The sequence below is a fragment of the Gastrolobium bilobum genome, unplaced genomic scaffold (genome assembly GCF_033153095.1).
Source record: "Gastrolobium bilobum isolate Gb01-03AN ecotype WA unplaced genomic scaffold, APGP_CSIRO_Gbil_v1 utg3981, whole genome shotgun sequence".
In the NCBI taxonomy this organism is placed as follows: domain Eukaryota; kingdom Viridiplantae; phylum Streptophyta; class Magnoliopsida; order Fabales; family Fabaceae; genus Gastrolobium; species Gastrolobium bilobum.
The window spans coordinates 152,626-169,470 of NW_026898638.1; the positions used below are offsets into that span (position 1 = coordinate 152,626).

The following is a 16,845-nucleotide window of genomic DNA, read 5'->3' on the forward strand; positions in this document are numbered from 1 at the left end:
GAAGAAGACATAAGACTAACAACAACAGCTACAAAGATTCACCAGGTTCGAAATCCTTTCACTCTCTTTAAGTCTCAGATCTAAAACCATCTCATAAATTTTGATGATGGTGGTTTTTGTTTTGTAGAGGAAGACAGAGCGGTGGGGCTGCATGAGACAGTGGGGCTAAGAGCTCCGGTAGGGCGTGGCAATTGTGGAGAAGAAAGGGCAAAAAATGAAGAGAGGAAAGTCAGAGATAATCTGATAAGACAAGGTTATTTTAGTCATAAAAATTGTGTTTCATTTTTTTGCCTATCGGGAGTCCAAGAATATTATCCACTAGATGGTATTTTGGTGATATTTTGACTTAAAAAATACACACAAAATAAAATCTCGAAAAAATTATTTTCCCAAAACTTTTTTCTAAAATGAGTTACCGAATATGATCTTCTTAGAAACCTACTTTTACTTTTTTGGGTTTCTCAAAGTAATTCCCCTGTTAAATATCACCTTGAAAAAAATGAAAAGTCAAGGATAAACAATGACTTGTTGTTTTTTTTTAAAAAAAAAAAAAAATCAGAAAAGGACTTTGGATTAGCCTTTTAGAATATGCCATGTATTCAAGAATATTCTTTAGAATTTGGGAAAGGCAACGATGCTTTTACGTTTGGTCGAGGAAATTTTTTTTGAATACTAAGGAAATGTAATTGATAGGAAAATGGTTCGAAAGTGAGTTTGGTAAGAAAATGTAAAAAAGTTGTTTGATTGGAAAAAAATTTATCGGGAAAATTTGGTAAATATTATAAAGTCTATGTTTGGTTTGAGTTAAAATATTGATGGAAAAATAAGTTACAATTATCAAAATACCCCTTATTTTTAGATTTTTTTGAATCTCATCCTGCGGTGTCTATGTTTGATTGTGTGAAGAGTACTCTCATTCAGTGTCATAAATCTATCAGAAATTGCCACATCATTTTAGACTATTCAAACCTTTAGAAATTGCCTCTGTGCTCATCGCACTCTGCTTCCAGTTATGGTGAAGGATGAAGGTAACTTTATAAGAGGGTAGTTTTGGTAGTTATGGTGCCAATTTTTTTTCATTTACCTAGCTTTTGTGAAATACCACCTTGGAAGTGAGATTTGAATACCATGCATTTTATCAGATTTTGCAAACAATTATCAATGACTAGGCAAATCATTTAGCTAGGAAAATTTTTTAATACCATATACCAAACATGGACAATCCCAAATGCCAATCTCATATGCCTAGGTAAATTTCAAGAAAGCTGCTACCAAACACAACCTTATGCAATTTTAAAAAAAAATCTAAAATAATATTATTTTCAAACATAATATCAATTTGTATTTTATTTAAGATGAATTAGTCTCGTACATCCCACGAATGTCTGCCACGTGTTTCAAATTGATATGGCTAATAATTTATTTTAAATCGTGGCTAAATTCGTAAAACTAATGTTACACCCATTCCACTGTTATGATATATATTTGGGATATTCTAGTAGTTTCATGGTTTTAAAATTAGTTTGATTTAGGTTGAATTTTAAGATTAAAATTTTAAATTTTTTCTAAGATGATATTAGAAAGAATCGAACATATATTTTCACTCCATTTCTTTAGTTCTCAATTAAACTACTATTATTTGATGGTATGACATATTTGTTTAAAAGAAGTAACATAACATATTATACAAAATTAAAATAATATATTAACTTACATTCTAAATTTAATTATAAGCGTTGTAATATTTAGTCTTACATAAACCTTCATTAAATTATTGAGTTTGTTCTTTCTAAAGTTACTTTAGATAACTTTATTTAATGTTCATCAAAACGACGTTGTTTTGGGACAGAAATCATGATGTTTTTGTAATTTTAATTTATTTCAGGATTATAATAGTTTTTATCATTCTAATTTTTTAATTTTTCCCGAAATTATTTCATATTACATGTTTATTTATATAACAAGTTAATTATAAAATAATGAAGTCTTAGACTGATATGGTGTAACTACAATTATACAGACTAAATTGAAAAATAATACATATGAAAAATATTATCCTTATAACTATAAACAATGTAATATTTTTTACAAGTGATACTTATTTTTAATTTAGTCTATATACTTTACATTATTATAACTTTAATAGAAAATATTAAAACTGTAATATACAATATGAATCAAATTAGAAGTATGATAAGTATGTGGATTAAATTTATTTATATATATAAAAAAACAAATTGAAAAAGAATATCACTTACATAAATTTAAAATATATTTCAACCTTAGGGTAAAGTATTTTTTCACGGGAGATAAGTTATCCCAAATTTTTAAATTAATGAAAAATATTTCGATAAAATTCATAAGACAAAAAGATATATAAGATTATAAAAATATCTTTTATTAATTTAAAATGAAGTCATTTCGGAAATAATTGAAAATAACTTGTCTCCCTGGAAAGTTTGTTTGCCATTTGAAAATAAATATCTGGAGTAGGTGTACAAATTATTGAAGTCAACGACTCCAACTCCAAGGCAATAAAAGAGGATAGTGTTGATTCTTAGCACTCGGCATCAGTGATTGGGGCATGTCTTCCTCGCTCTACCAAAATGAATGATGTATTTCTTAGCTTCAGAGGGGAGGATACTCGCACCAACTTCATTAGTCATCTTTACAAGGCTCTGTATAAGAAACCAGTCAACGCATTCATTGATGATAATCTTAAAAGGGGAGAAGATGTTTGGCCTGCACTTTCCAAAGCAATCGAGGAGTCGCACATATCGGTGGTTGTTTTTTCAGAAAATTATGCATACTCGAAGTGGTGCTTGGAAGAACTCGTCAAGATACTTGAGTGCAGAAAAGATCATGGTCAGGTTGTTATGCCTGTTTTCTACGAAACAGATCCGTCAGACATAAGGAAGCAGGCTGGCACTTACGAGACAGCGTTCGCGAAACATGAGCGAGATCTTAGGGTCGAAGACAGCGAATCGAACAAACAAAAAGTACTTAAGTGGAGAGCTGCTCTGTCTGAAGCAGCCAATATATCTGGTTGGGACTCTCGAAACCATAAGTAAGTCTTTCCTCTCTCTCTCTCTCTCTTAGCAGATATAGTTGTTCACCAGATTCATTCTGTTTTAATTTATCCATTTAATAGTTTTTCGTATAATTTGATTTAAAATTTTTATCCGGATAGAAATTATTGAAAAGGTCAATATTGTCCCTTGAAATTTTGAGAAAAAAAATATGGTAGTAGTACATATAAAAGTGGATTGAGAAAAAAAAAAAAAACACGAGTGGAAAATTGTAATAGAGAAGATAGGTAGAGAGGAGAACGAAGAAGTTTGTCATTTTTGAAAAGTCAAAATAGCTCCTGGTAAAAGAACATATAAGAAATTAAGTCAAGACTCGTGCTGTGAGCATAACAAAATAATTGGCCTTTTGCTCCGTTCCATTAATATATTATTGAATAGTATAAGAATACCGATCTCTACTATATTTCCTTTTGACACATGGGTTCGTTTATTTTATGCTAGGGACGATTCTCAACTCATCGACAACGTTGTCAAAGATGTAACCCAAATGCTGCACCCGAGTTATCCTATTAAACTGGAAGGCATAGTTCGATCTGGAAAAAAATGTAAAAAAGTTGAATCATTAATGAAAAAACATCAAGTAATTGGAATTTGGGGTATGCCTGGAGTAGGTAAGACGACCATTGCTAAAGTCTTGTTTGCCAAATTCTTTCTCCAATATGACAATATCTGTTTCGTGGCCAATGCAAAAGAAGTTTCACTTGATAAGATTCTATCTGAGTTATTAAAGGAGGAAATTTCCGCATCTAATGTTCTTGGAACCACATTCATTACGAGGAGGCTCAGTGGTAAAAAAGTTTTTATTGTACTTGATGATGTGGATAGTTATGATCTATTAGAAGATTTACGGAGGGCATACAGTCACTTGAGTCAAGATAGCAGACTCATTATAACAACAAGAGATAAGCAATTACTTGCTCGAAGAGTTGATTATATATACAAGGTCAAGAACTGGAAAACTACGGAATCTCTGAAGCTTTTCAGCTTAGAAGCCTTCAACCAAAGCCGTCCCCAAAATGGTTACCTCCATCTCTCAAAAAGGGCAGTTGATTATGCTGGGGGCGTTCCATTCGCTCTTAAATTTTTGGGTTCATATCTTCGATCAAAAAGTATTGAATTTTGGGAAAGTACTTTGAGAAAAATCAACAATTATAACATTGTGAAAATTCAAAACTTGCTAGAAGTGAGTTATGACGAATTAGATGGTCTAGAGAAGAAGATATTTCTAGACATTGCATTTTTTTTCATAGGAAAAATGAAAGATCATGTCACAAAGATACTAGATGCCTGTGATTTCGAAGCAAGTAGTGGAATAGAAGTCCTTGAAGACAGAGCTTTGATAACTATTTCACATAGCAATATAATACAAATGCATGACTTGCTACAAAAAATGGCTTTGGAAATAGTACGCATGGAAGATGAAGAAAACCCTGAAGGACGTAGCCGATTGAGGCATAGTGAAGCTCATGATGTAATTGAAAAAAACAAGGTAATGAAAAGAAACGCACACTTTTTATTTTTTCCAGACATTTTTTTTTTTTTTTTGTATAGAAATTGTAGCTAATTTGATTCCTTTTACTTTTATGTTTTGTCAGGGGACTAAAGCAATTCAAGGCATAACACTAGATTTGTCTCAGATCACAGCTTTACCTTTGCGTGCTGACACATTCACAAAGATGGAAGCCTTAAGATTTCTTAAATTCTGTAACCCCTTGGATCAGAGTTCAAGTAATACATATGTCAAGCTTCCTACAGTTCTTGAGCCATTTTGTGACAAACTGCGGTATGTTGAGTGGATTGGATACCCTTTTGAGTCTCTTCCACATCTTTTCTCTGCCAAGTTGCTTGTTGAGATTCGCATGCCGCACAGTAATGCTAAACAACTTTGGCAGGGGACACAGGTAAAGATGTAAACATACATATGCTTACCTTATTTTATTTTATTTTTTCCAACAGGATTTTCCATTTCGATGTCATGTCACCTTTTGAATTGTAACAGGAACTTGATAATTTGGAGGGAATCGACTTAAGTGAATGCAAAAAGTTTGAAAACCTTCCGGATTTGTCTAAGGCGTCAAGACTAAAATGGGTGAATCTCTCCGGTTGTGAGAGTTTACGTGATCTCCACCATTCACTTTTATCCACCGATACACTCGTTACTTTGATACTTGATAGGTGTATAAATCTTAAGAGTGTTAAAGGCAAGAAGCATTTAAAGTCTCTGCAGACAATCAGTGTCAATGGCTGCTTAAGTCTGCAGGAATTTGCAGTATCTTGGGATTTAATTGAAAACTTGGATTTAAGAAATACAGGTACAGGAATCCAGAGATTGGGCACATCGATTGGGCTTCTGCATAATTGGCCTAATCTAGAGGGTTTAAGACTCACGCATCTGAAATCTCTTAAGGAGCTGAAGCTCTCTTGCAGCGGATTAGTTATTGACAAAAAGCAGCTAAGTGACCTGTTTGATGGGTTACGATCTCTACAAATACTACATTTGAAGCAGTGTAGTTACTTGTTTGAAGTCCCTGACAACATCCGCGTCCTATCACAATTACAGGAATTAAAGCTAGATGGAAGCAATGTGATAAGCTTGCCTACAAGCATCAAGTATCTCGAAAGGCTAGAAATTCTGTCCTTAGAGAATTGTCGCAAGCTTAAGTGTCTGCCAGAGCTTCCACCATCCATCAAACAGTTAAATGCGGATAACTGCGAGTCATTGATGTTTGTGTCAAATTTAAAGGGTTTGGAGTCAGAATCAGGACGTAGCGTAACCTTGACATCAATTGAAGGATCTTATGAGAAGGAAAGCAATGGCTCGAGTGAACAGTCTTTCAGTGATGGTATGCAACTTATTATTCTCTTTCTCTATTATACTCTCGTATATATTAATTATGCTTATTTGCTTTTTCCTTATTCCTTTACTAAACTAATTAATTGCATTTTTTTTAGTCATCTTACGATGACTACAAAAAGAAAAAATAAGATTTACATAAAAGAACAAAAATCCACATTATTTTACACGGAATCACCGGTTCGTATTATTTAATAATGAATATTTCTTCTACAAGACATTTTTGGTAATGTTCTGTTTCTTCTTCAGTACAAGAAAGATATAATAGCATGATTAAAAGGAGACAAAATCTGGATCATTAAGATATTATTCCTTTTATGTAAGGTACTCGGACACCCTGTAAAAAAAATATAAATGGTTTCTTGTAATTTTTGTTCTTCATTTTTTTTTTATTTGTTTAATTTTTCACATCCTCTTTGAGCAAAACCATTTCTGTAAACCATTGCTCCAACTTAACTTTTCATTTTTATTTTCACTCTACTCTTTAGTGTAACACTTCATCACTGGGTTTGATTTTGGATTTCAATCTGGAGAAAGAAATCACTTCCTCTATGGATTTTCTAGTAATTAGAAAACTCAGATCATAAATATAAAGATTGAAGAGCAGAAAAGAAACAGAAACAAAAGAAATTGAAACCATGCAAAGAATGCACAATGAATGAAAACACTACAGTACTAGAATTAAAATAATATAAAGCAAATTTGATTGAATTAAGGTAGTTATAAACTCCACTAATCCAAAGAATCTTTTAATGTGTGAGATTTACTGATGGGAAATCAAGAGTAAGGAATAGGATAAAATTTCACATTAGTTAGGAATAAACTAAGTGAGGGTATAGAAAAATTCTTTGATTTAGTATCTTAAGGTTTTGAGTAAGATGCGGTATTAAGCCAATTTATTGTGATTGATTATTACCTAGCCCATGGATAATAGTTTCCTTGCTTTGGGCTACCTTGATCGCCAAACATATACAAATTCAAGCTGAGAATGTGATGTACAAATTGACATTTATAGGCAAAGTTTCAATTACTAGTTTTTACATGTTGACTAGGTAAATTAACACTTCTTATTTAATAAAAGACAACTAGGTAAATTAACTTTTATGTTCTTGGTAATTTCTTTTATTTTTTAAGTTTTCGATTATAGTATCTACTAATAACTACTCATAAGCTTTTACTTTCAATTATTATGTCATAAAACTTACTTTATCTTTTAAAAGCCAGCAACATTTCTTGAAATTGTCGAAGTGTATTATCACCGGAAAACTGTGGTAATATATTTTTTCGATGCTAGCATCACCACACTACTGTTCAGCAATCATTTTATTAAGTTGGTGCAATATGTCTGGGCTACAAATTTTAGTTGTATGAGATGCACGATGTGGAGGGGCTCTGAAACGGATATACTCTAGATTCATGTGTTTCCATATATTATGGTATTAAGTGATATTATTATGGGTTTTATAAGAGTTATGTTGTGGGAAAACTGATTGTGTAATGTTATAGAGATTTGTTTTACGTATAATTTTTTATTTTTCTTTTTTCTTTAAAAAGTGTGAGTCCCACAAAATATTGTGTGTGTAAGAAAGTTTGTTGTATTATGTTAAATGATAAATGCAAATCCCAATATTATTGTCAATCACTAATTGATTAGTTGTGCGGAAAGCTGAATCGACAGTAGGAAAAAAAAAAAAAGAGGTCTGTTTTATCGTGGGTCAATTGGCGTCTCCTTTAATCTTTGTCAAAAGGGTTGTGGCGGAACAGTGATCAAAATGTCACTGCTCATCAACTTTTTTACTTTAATGCCACACGAACAGTCTTATTTTTCAATCTGCCACGGAGGCGAGTTCGTTACCTGGTGTAGCGAACTCGGTTTGCTGACGTGTCACTTTTTTAGTGGACACCAAATTCGCTACACGTAACCAAGTTCGCTACCCTATGTAGCGACCTTCAAACCTTTTTTTAATTTGGTACTTGTTATCCACCAGAAATGTGACACGTTAGCAAACCGAGTTTGCTACACCGGGTAGCGAACTTGCCCCGTGGTAGATTGAGAAATAAGATTGTTCGTGTGGCATTTAGGTAAAAAAATTGGTGAACAGTGACACTTTGGTCACTGTTCCGGTTGTGGCTACCTAGCAAAACCAAAAAAAGAAAAGAAAAACAACAACAAAGAGAAAAGAAAAAAAGAAAGGTCTTGTTCTGTTGCACAAAAGGCCACATACTCCAATAATTACCAATAAGTCATTCTTGTCAAGCCAAATGCCACACAATTTAACTATCAAATCGTACTGTCAAAAATCCCATTCCTTCACTGATGTCACTTTCGTTATTGCTCACCTATTTCCAAATTCATCCAAAGATCTCCAAGATTTGAGATTGACGTGGCATAAAAAAAACTGTAAAAAATCTCATTCCTTCACTGATGTCACTTTTGTTATGGCTCACCTATTTCCAAATTCATCAAAATATCTTCAAGATTTGAGATTGACGTGGGATTAAATAAAGAAAAGGTCGAGTTTAGAACCAATATATGCAGCGAATGGCATCCTTTAAACCAATTTGAAGGATATCCTCTTATGTGTTATTGTTACATGAATATAAAATCATTAATGTATCTTCAACCAAAAGCTTAGCTATTGAGTTTGATTCGTTCTTTACATCGTATCAGATCGATCTCACCTTCCATGACCTTTTCGTTTTCTTTTCCACTGCAGAGTTTTCTAAAGTTAGGAGCCCACCATTTTCCAAGTCTTAATGTACCATTTGTTTTCCAGCAACTCCTTTAATTTTTTTTTCTTTCAATAAAGCCCATTTGTTTTGGTAGTTGCCTGCCTAATTTATGAGCTTTCAAATGTTGTTTTTGATGAATTTGGAAGAGAAATTTTAGTTCTTGTTGAGTATATTTGCTTGACATGACCTTCCCACTGATGGTTGTTCTAGCGAAGGATATTCTCGCTGATTCCAACTAAGGACATTTTTGCTAATTTTATTCCAGCAAAACCTTCTTACTTGGTCAAGTAATATTTCAGCAGTTATTCAGGCTGACGATCATTCCAGTCATTTGCTGAGTTAATTTCCCAGCAACGTCTATCTCTCATACTTTTTTGGCATTCCTGAGTTGTCTTTTTAACAATGTTTTGTGGACAATTTTTAGTAGAACGTTGGACATTATGTTTAAATTTTTGACTTGAATTGGTTTTTTACATGGTATTAGAGCCAGCCAATATAACTGAGTGGTCATGAGTTTGATCCTCACTACTCCCATTCTATTTGATAATAATTAAATATTGTAGAGTTTCTTAGCATAGGTAAGTTAGACCTAATGCATCATCCACCTTTCAAGCCCAATGAATTTTCGTGTAAGGGAATAGGTTAGAAAAATATAAACTTAATAATGTAACCTCACCAAACATATTAAGATTTTGTTTGAATTAATTTTTTAAAGTTATTTAACATGTCCGTATTATGCGGGAGTATCTCACCTATACAAGATTGAATCAACAATCATAAGGGAAATGAGAAAAAAAAAAATTAAAATAGGAAGTTATAAAACTATCACAGTTGATTTATTTATTGATAATATAATTATATTAAATAAGACTCTAGAGTATCCATTTCCTACCATTTCGGTTTCCCTCCAAATCTATTATTTTCAACCCCCTAACTTATCATTTTTCTTGTCTTTGGTCACAGAAACAGACTCAGACTCAGAAATAGAAATGGTTGAACCAGATTCGGCTGAAGAAGGTAATGATGGGAGGAAAGAACATTATTCTAATGAGGAAGAAAGCACCAAATCTACTCGCAATAGATTGGTTAGCAAGGAAAATACCGCGGTGTCTGCTGTAAGTCAAGGGCGCTTTTCTTTTTTCTTTTTTCCGTCAAGGGCTCTTTTATTTTGACAAACTTCGTTTTCCATCTTAAAAATACAAATATAATACTTGCATTTTATTAAAAACATACCTCCTGCAGTTATTATTTTTTATCTTAAAATGATGGGACCACAATATTTTTGTGTCTGATGTCTCCTGTTGCAGAAAATCAATTACCTATTTTATCGTTTATTATTTTTATTATGTCTTTTTGTCAATACAAATATGAGGTTTGTTTTTCTCATGTTGCATGAGAAAATAAATTCTTTCTACCCACACTATAAAAAAGTGTGCCTTTTTTATTTTTTACACAGTTAATGTATCTGTGACATGAGATTTGAATTCTTTTACAGTATAAGATTTACTTTTCCCTACAAATATTACGTTTTGCAGGTCAAAAGCGAACGAAATAAACCTTATGGTTTGCATGAACCTGCTGAGTTGCCGTTGGACAAAGAAAATGAATCTAAAGAAAAGTCAAGTAAGAAACTTTATTTGCGTATAAACCATTACTTAATGAGGGAATTAATATTTTTTCATATTTTATGTTATAAGTATCTTCTACAATATGAGAAATATTAATCTCCTTAATTAATTATACAACAATTTTAGGTTTTCCTCCAAAGGGTATACTTCTTTTACTTTATAGCTGCACATACAAAATTTACTTACAAACTTTGTATTAATTGGTAATGTTCTTACTCATCATTTAAAAAAAAAAAAAAATCACTTTCTATTAAACCCGTCTAGCGAGTGTGGAGAGAAGATAATTATTATACCCAACTTTACCCTTGCATAATTGCAAAGAGGCATTCTTATTCATTATTTCACACAAATAATTCAAAAACCTTTGAGTCACTTATATCCATATTGTGAAAGATTTTTCACAATCAACACAACAGATTCAACTATCATGTGATACAAAATTTCATAATATTTATTAAAAAGAAAGGCAATAAGGATTGAATTTACATCACTTTGTCATGGAAGTTTTAATATAATGTTATTAACCAACTCTCCCAAAAATTTAAGGGGTATATTGGATTAAGATTTTAAAAGACTTAGTATACCAAAAAAAAAATAGATTTTAAAAGACTTTTTTTGAGATAAAAAATCTTATAGATTTTAAAAGATTATTTAAAATTGGAGGGACTTTAAAGACTTTTTTAAAAGACTTTTTTTACAATCAAGATTTCATAATATTGAATTTTAATAGAATTTATAAGATTTGAAAGGACAATAAGAATTTATAAGATTTTAAAAAATCATATGATTTTTTAACTAACATTCAATAAAAAAAACAAAGAAATGGAATGATATTAGTAAAAAAAAGTAAAACTTAATATAATTTTCTCAATCAGTAAAACATAATATAATTTTTAACAAACATTCAAAATTACTAAGCAACAATTCTTCACATATTTAAAGTTATACTAGTCCTCCACGCATTAGCATTTTCTAGTTTTTGTTCTTGGGTTTGACCAATGGGTTGAAAATTATTTTCTTCATTAGGTATCAGAGCTATGCATATATGATTATAAGATCCAATTTTTTTATTTATTAAAATAATTCTACATTTGCATATAGAATCTAAAGTTCATGATAAAATTTCATTTGAAATTTTTTGCAATTGATCTTGAAAACCTTGAAATTTTTGTTCTACGTAATAAGAGATTTCTAACCATATATTACATGAAAGTTGAGAATGTTTCTCAAATTATTTTCAATCAATACATTGAAACCTTAAATTGCTCTGAGGCTTTTGAAAAATAAGTTTTTAGTTATCTATTGACACAAAAATTGTTTGAAATCGTTTCCTATAGCGAAGAAATTTCGTTCATGAATGTATTGTCACGAAATATAGGGTTCATATTATAAAAGTTTCTATTTTTCTGTAAATTGATATTGTTTCATTGATATAAAACAAAAATTGGTTTGAGGGTTTTAGTTCCCCTGTTGTTTTTCCACTATTTTATGTTGTTTTTAATACAAAAATCACAGCTTTTTGCACCAAAAAATATCGCGACTTATAGCTTGAAAAATTATTTTTTAAACTTCCAAAAGCTCTCAAAAATCTCTTAAAAATCTGCTGTTTTTGATATGGATTATATTAGAATCTTGTTAGTTTGTTGTTTTCGGGTTATTTTGTGATGAAAATCATTCAAAAATTTGTTGCTTTTGAGCTTTGACGAAGCTCCTATAGCGGAATCCGATTTTGAGCGGTTCAACCCGCCAAAGGAAGAAGAAGACACTGCAATATAGAAATATCAAGAAATTCGATGGGTTAGGGTGAGATTGTGAGAGTGACATCCTATTTATATTTCTCACTAAAAAGTTTCACGAAATCCAGACCAATAGAAAATCCATTAAGATCGTCAGATTTTTGAATACCACAAGATTGTTTTTCCTTTATTTAAAATCCTAATTGAATACCAACAGATTTGAACGGATCCTAAAATAATCTTTTAAAATCCTAATCGAATACCACGTGACTTTTTTTCAATCCTTTAAAATTCTAATTAAATATCAATGGATTTTTTTTCAAAAATAATCCATTAAAATCTTTTAAAATCCCAATCTAATACACCCCGTAAATTGTTGGGCTTTTTGACCACTGTAGCCCTTATGTAATAATTAATTACCAAATTGACTTTGATTATAAACTATTTCAAAAATTTAACCTTGTTTAAAAATATAACACCAATCTGCCCCTGTTTGACCGTTGACCATCAAGCCTACCCGAGTATGCCCTCCTTACCCGAGTATTTTTTAAAATTTTACCCTACCCGGTTAGGTAGGGGGATACTCGGGTATATTTCATAAATCTAAGAAAATGTTTGAATTATTTACCCGGAGAGAGAGGGGACTACCCGGGTAAATCACAAAGATGTTATCCAGTAATGATTTGACTATGTCCTAGCAACGCCCATTTTTTAAGCTTTTAACTACTTGTGTGCAGAGTCCTGCTAATTAATTCCTACATTTTAAATGCTATTTTTGTAAAAGTGGATTTCTTATCAAGGCTGTGATATGATGCGGTGGTTCTATCAGCATCTCCTTGAACATGTCTTCATTTAAAGGTAGCAAATAATCTCTCTCTATTAACTGAGATATTTGTCTACAATGTAAGTAGTATGTCTTCGTTCACATTCCTTCTTTTCTCTTAGCTTTGTATTGGAAAAGTCATGCTTATGGCTTTGCTTTTCCAGTCTTTAAAGATTTTTTCCCCCAGATGAATCCTGATGAATGATAATTACCGTTTCCCAATTTCTACCAAATTATCAGATCATTATAAATGAACTCGACAGGTGCAGACATCATTTGAAACGTCAAATGCATTCAGAATTTTCCTGTAGTATTTAAAGCAGAGGCGCACAAAATTTGAAGGAAAAAAATTATACATACAAAAGCACCAAACGATTGAACGAGGGTCCGCCACATTGGGTTCTGACATTGAAACTCCTTTCGGTATACACGATAACACGAAGTTGGGCAAGATAGCAAGATACAGTCACTAAATCCTCCTTGAGGGTTCACCTCCCATTCCCAGATCTTCTTCAATCTTCCAAACGGTCTAGGTATAAATTTACCCGGGTAGTCCCTCTCTAACCGGGTAAATAATTCAACCATTTTCTCAAATTTATGAAATATACCCGGGGATCTCCCTACCTATCTGGGTAGGGTAAAATTTTCAAAAAACACCCGGGTAAAGATGGGATATTCGGTAGGCTTGATGGTCAACGGTCAAACAGGAACAGATTAGTGATATGTTTTTAAACAAGGTTAAAATTTTGAAATAGTTTATAATCAAGGTCAATTTGGTAATTAATTATTACATAAGAACTACAATGGTCAAAAAACCTAAATTGTTAGATGAATATTCATGAATGATTTTTATATTTATATTTGTAGCATATGTGCATATATTTATTTATTTTTGGTTGAATTTATCTTTTCTCCTAATTAATATTTTTCTTTCTTTAGCAGTGGCGATTGAACTAGAATCAGTTCAAAAAGACAAAGAGAGAAGAGATCATTTTTCTCGTGTGAAAGAGAGCATCGGATCCACTCACAACGAAATGAAAACCGGACCAGGAAGAGGTATCAAGGAGAATACCACAAAGTCTACAAAAGTTGTAAGTTGCTAATATTTTATTTTGACAAACTTTGTCATCTTACTTGAAAGTGTAAAAAACATAAAATATAGTACTTGCATTTTAGCGTTGTATCAATTTTCAACTATGTCATTTTGTCAATATGATGAATAGATAAATTGTGCAGGTCAAAAGCGAAGGAAATAAAGCAACGACAGCTGAACCTGGTGCCAGATTGCATGAACTTATTAAGTCACAGCCAGACAAAGAAAATGCATCTATGAACAAGTCAAGTGAGAAACTTTATTTGTGTATATACCACTTTCTAATAAATCATACTACCATTTTAGGATTTCTTCAAAGGGTATATACTTCTTTTATGTCTTCCGTAGCTGCATACACAAACTTTTTAAAAAATCATACAAACTTTATATTAACTAGTAGTATTCTTTATCCATCATAACAGATAAACAATATTTGAGTCACCTATTTCTCATGTTGTGAATGGCCAGGTGATTGACCCTTTTGCCTCCGATTAAAATAAATATTACCACTTTGCCCTTATTTTGAAATTATTTAAAGTTATTAACCTTTTATTAAAACACAATACCAATTTGCTCTTATTTGACTGTTGACTGGCCAAAGTACTTGAATACATGATTTATATGCTTGAGTAAATTTCGAAGGGATGAGTTACTTGAGTACAAGGCTCTTGTACTCGAGTAACTCAGCCGTATGAGAATGTGCAGTGCAATGAGGCATTGAGCAATGACAACAATGGTGTGTTTCCAAGTCTTCATGGATGTGACCCTTTGCTTTCTTTCACGTTTTTTTGTACCACTTCACTACTTCACAACTTTTGGTGTCTCTTCATTCTTGCCTCTTGCTTGGTTGATCGAGATCTGCGAGGCTAGAGGAAAGCAAAATATAAGGGGCAGGTATAATATTTGAGGGCCAACTGATTATTCTGGAGAGCAAATCTATCAACAGTGTGCAAGCTTACACATCCAGTAATATAGGGTTTTATGAGCCCTGGATTATCGTCCTTAGGGAAAGATTGTAAAGTTGTGCTTAAAGAAATGTAATTACATAAAGTAATTAAGTAAAAAGTAAATAGGAAACAAAGAGCAATTTTTATGCCAATGAGCCAAACTGTCATAAATTTAGGTTAGCCTTTAAGTACTTGTCACTAGCTCAATCAAACAAAGTTGATGATTCTCGAATGATCAAGGATTGGGTTTATCCCTTAAACTTAGCTTGAGTATTGCCTTAGAAACTCAGAAAAACGTGCAATTTGTGAGCAATTCTTTAAGAGATACTAAATTGAGACCAGAACAAAAGACAAAGAGCAAAGAGAGAAACGTTTCTTTGAGAATTTCTTAATTGCTACAAAAAAGTATGAAAGTAACAATGAAACAGAAATAAGGTGATAACAAAGGTGTAGGCTAAGGTTAGTATTTTCGCCTCACTAGGTCATTCCCTAGACTTAGCACCGCTCCTAAAAATGGGTTTAACTTTGGGTGCTCTTCCTTGCCTTGTTAAGAAAGAATGGTTAAAACAATAACACAAGAGAGGGTGAATAATGTTTAACTTCTTTTGCAAGAAGTAAAGAAAACTAAACCCCTTTTTCAAGAAAACAAGCCAAAACAAAATAGAATAGAAATTGAATTTTTCCAATCCAAAAATAGATTTAACACAGTCCAAATAACATCACAAAAAGAGATATTGCAGTGGAAATAAAAAAATTAAGGGAAAGAAGAGAAAAACTCCAAGATTTATCCTGGTTCACTCTCAAACCACATAAGAGCTACATCCAGACTGAGGTCAATCGTCCACTAATCTCAGAACTTCCAAACAGTGCCTGAGAAATTGATTTACAAAGGAATTTTACAAAAAGCTTGATTAAGGCTTTGATCACTCTCAACCTATAGCCTATAGGATCACTCCAAATCTCCAATTCAAGTTACAACAGCAAACAAATGTGAAACAGATGTAGGATCACTCCACTACGTTCACAATTGTAAAAGAAATCTTAGAAAAAAATGAAGAGAAGAGAATTATTGAGCTTATATCTTAAGATATGCAAAAACAAGACAAATGAGAGTTTATACTTTGAATTTGTGTAATCTGAAGTGTTTCTCTCTTAATTCAGGATTAGGAACCCTTGTTATATGTTTATATAGAAGTCTCAAGAGTTACATGACTGTTTATAGCCGTTGAACCCCTAAATTTTAATAATCATTTGCTTCCAGATCAATATCCGGATATATCCGGATATTCATATCCAGATATTCTTCAGGCTCATCCGGATATCAGTATCCGGATATTCAAATATCCATATTCGGATATTTAAGTGCAACAACCTTGAATTGTCCAATTTCGATCCAATTTAATTCTAAATGTATTTTTCTCACTTTTTACACATGAATGTATGCTTCTTGCATCAATCTAACAGTGTTCCACGTGTGAGTTATTGTATGTATGGATCAAGTATGTGTGTCACTTATGCATGAGTTATACAGCTCAATAAACTTATTCTTTAAGTTTCTAAGACTGTAAATACTATTACAAACAGTGTAAGCTTGAGACTTCATGTTTCTTCATTGATCTTCAATCTTTGAGCCTTGTATAGCTTGGAAACTTTGACTTTGTAGTTGACTTTGGCAATTTTATAGTCCCTTTTGTTGAGATATATAAAATCATTAATGTAGCCTCACCCAACAGCTTAAGCTTTTGGGTTGAATTGGTTCTTTACATGGTATTAGAGCTTCGGTGTATCGGATTCGATCCTCCCCGCTCCCCACTTTCTTTCAAGTGGAATTTCTTTCTTCGCACAAGTAGATGGGCCTGTGCATTGTCCACCCTTCAAGCCCAGTGAGTTCTCGTGTGAGGAGGCGTGTTGAGATATATAAAATCATTAATGTAGCCTCACC

General features: G+C 32.2%; 1 protein-coding gene across 1 annotated transcript; it reads left to right on the forward strand.

Moving 5' to 3' along the window:
* The first annotated feature begins 2,596 nt into the window (after positions 1 to 2,596).
* LOC133317923 (disease resistance protein RPV1-like) lies at positions 2,597 to 15,173 on the forward strand. The gene is made up of 10 exons (XM_061519823.1): positions 2,597 to 3,067; positions 3,531 to 4,578; positions 4,685 to 4,990; positions 5,089 to 5,932; positions 9,640 to 9,791; positions 10,212 to 10,299; positions 13,803 to 13,954; positions 14,100 to 14,205; positions 14,706 to 14,850; positions 15,080 to 15,173. Exons 1-10 carry the CDS (start codon positions 2,607 to 2,609, stop codon positions 15,171 to 15,173), a joined length of 3,396 nt encoding a protein of 1,131 aa, XP_061375807.1. The 5' UTR covers positions 2,597 to 2,606.
* The last annotated feature ends 1,672 nt before the right edge of the window (positions 15,174 to 16,845 follow it).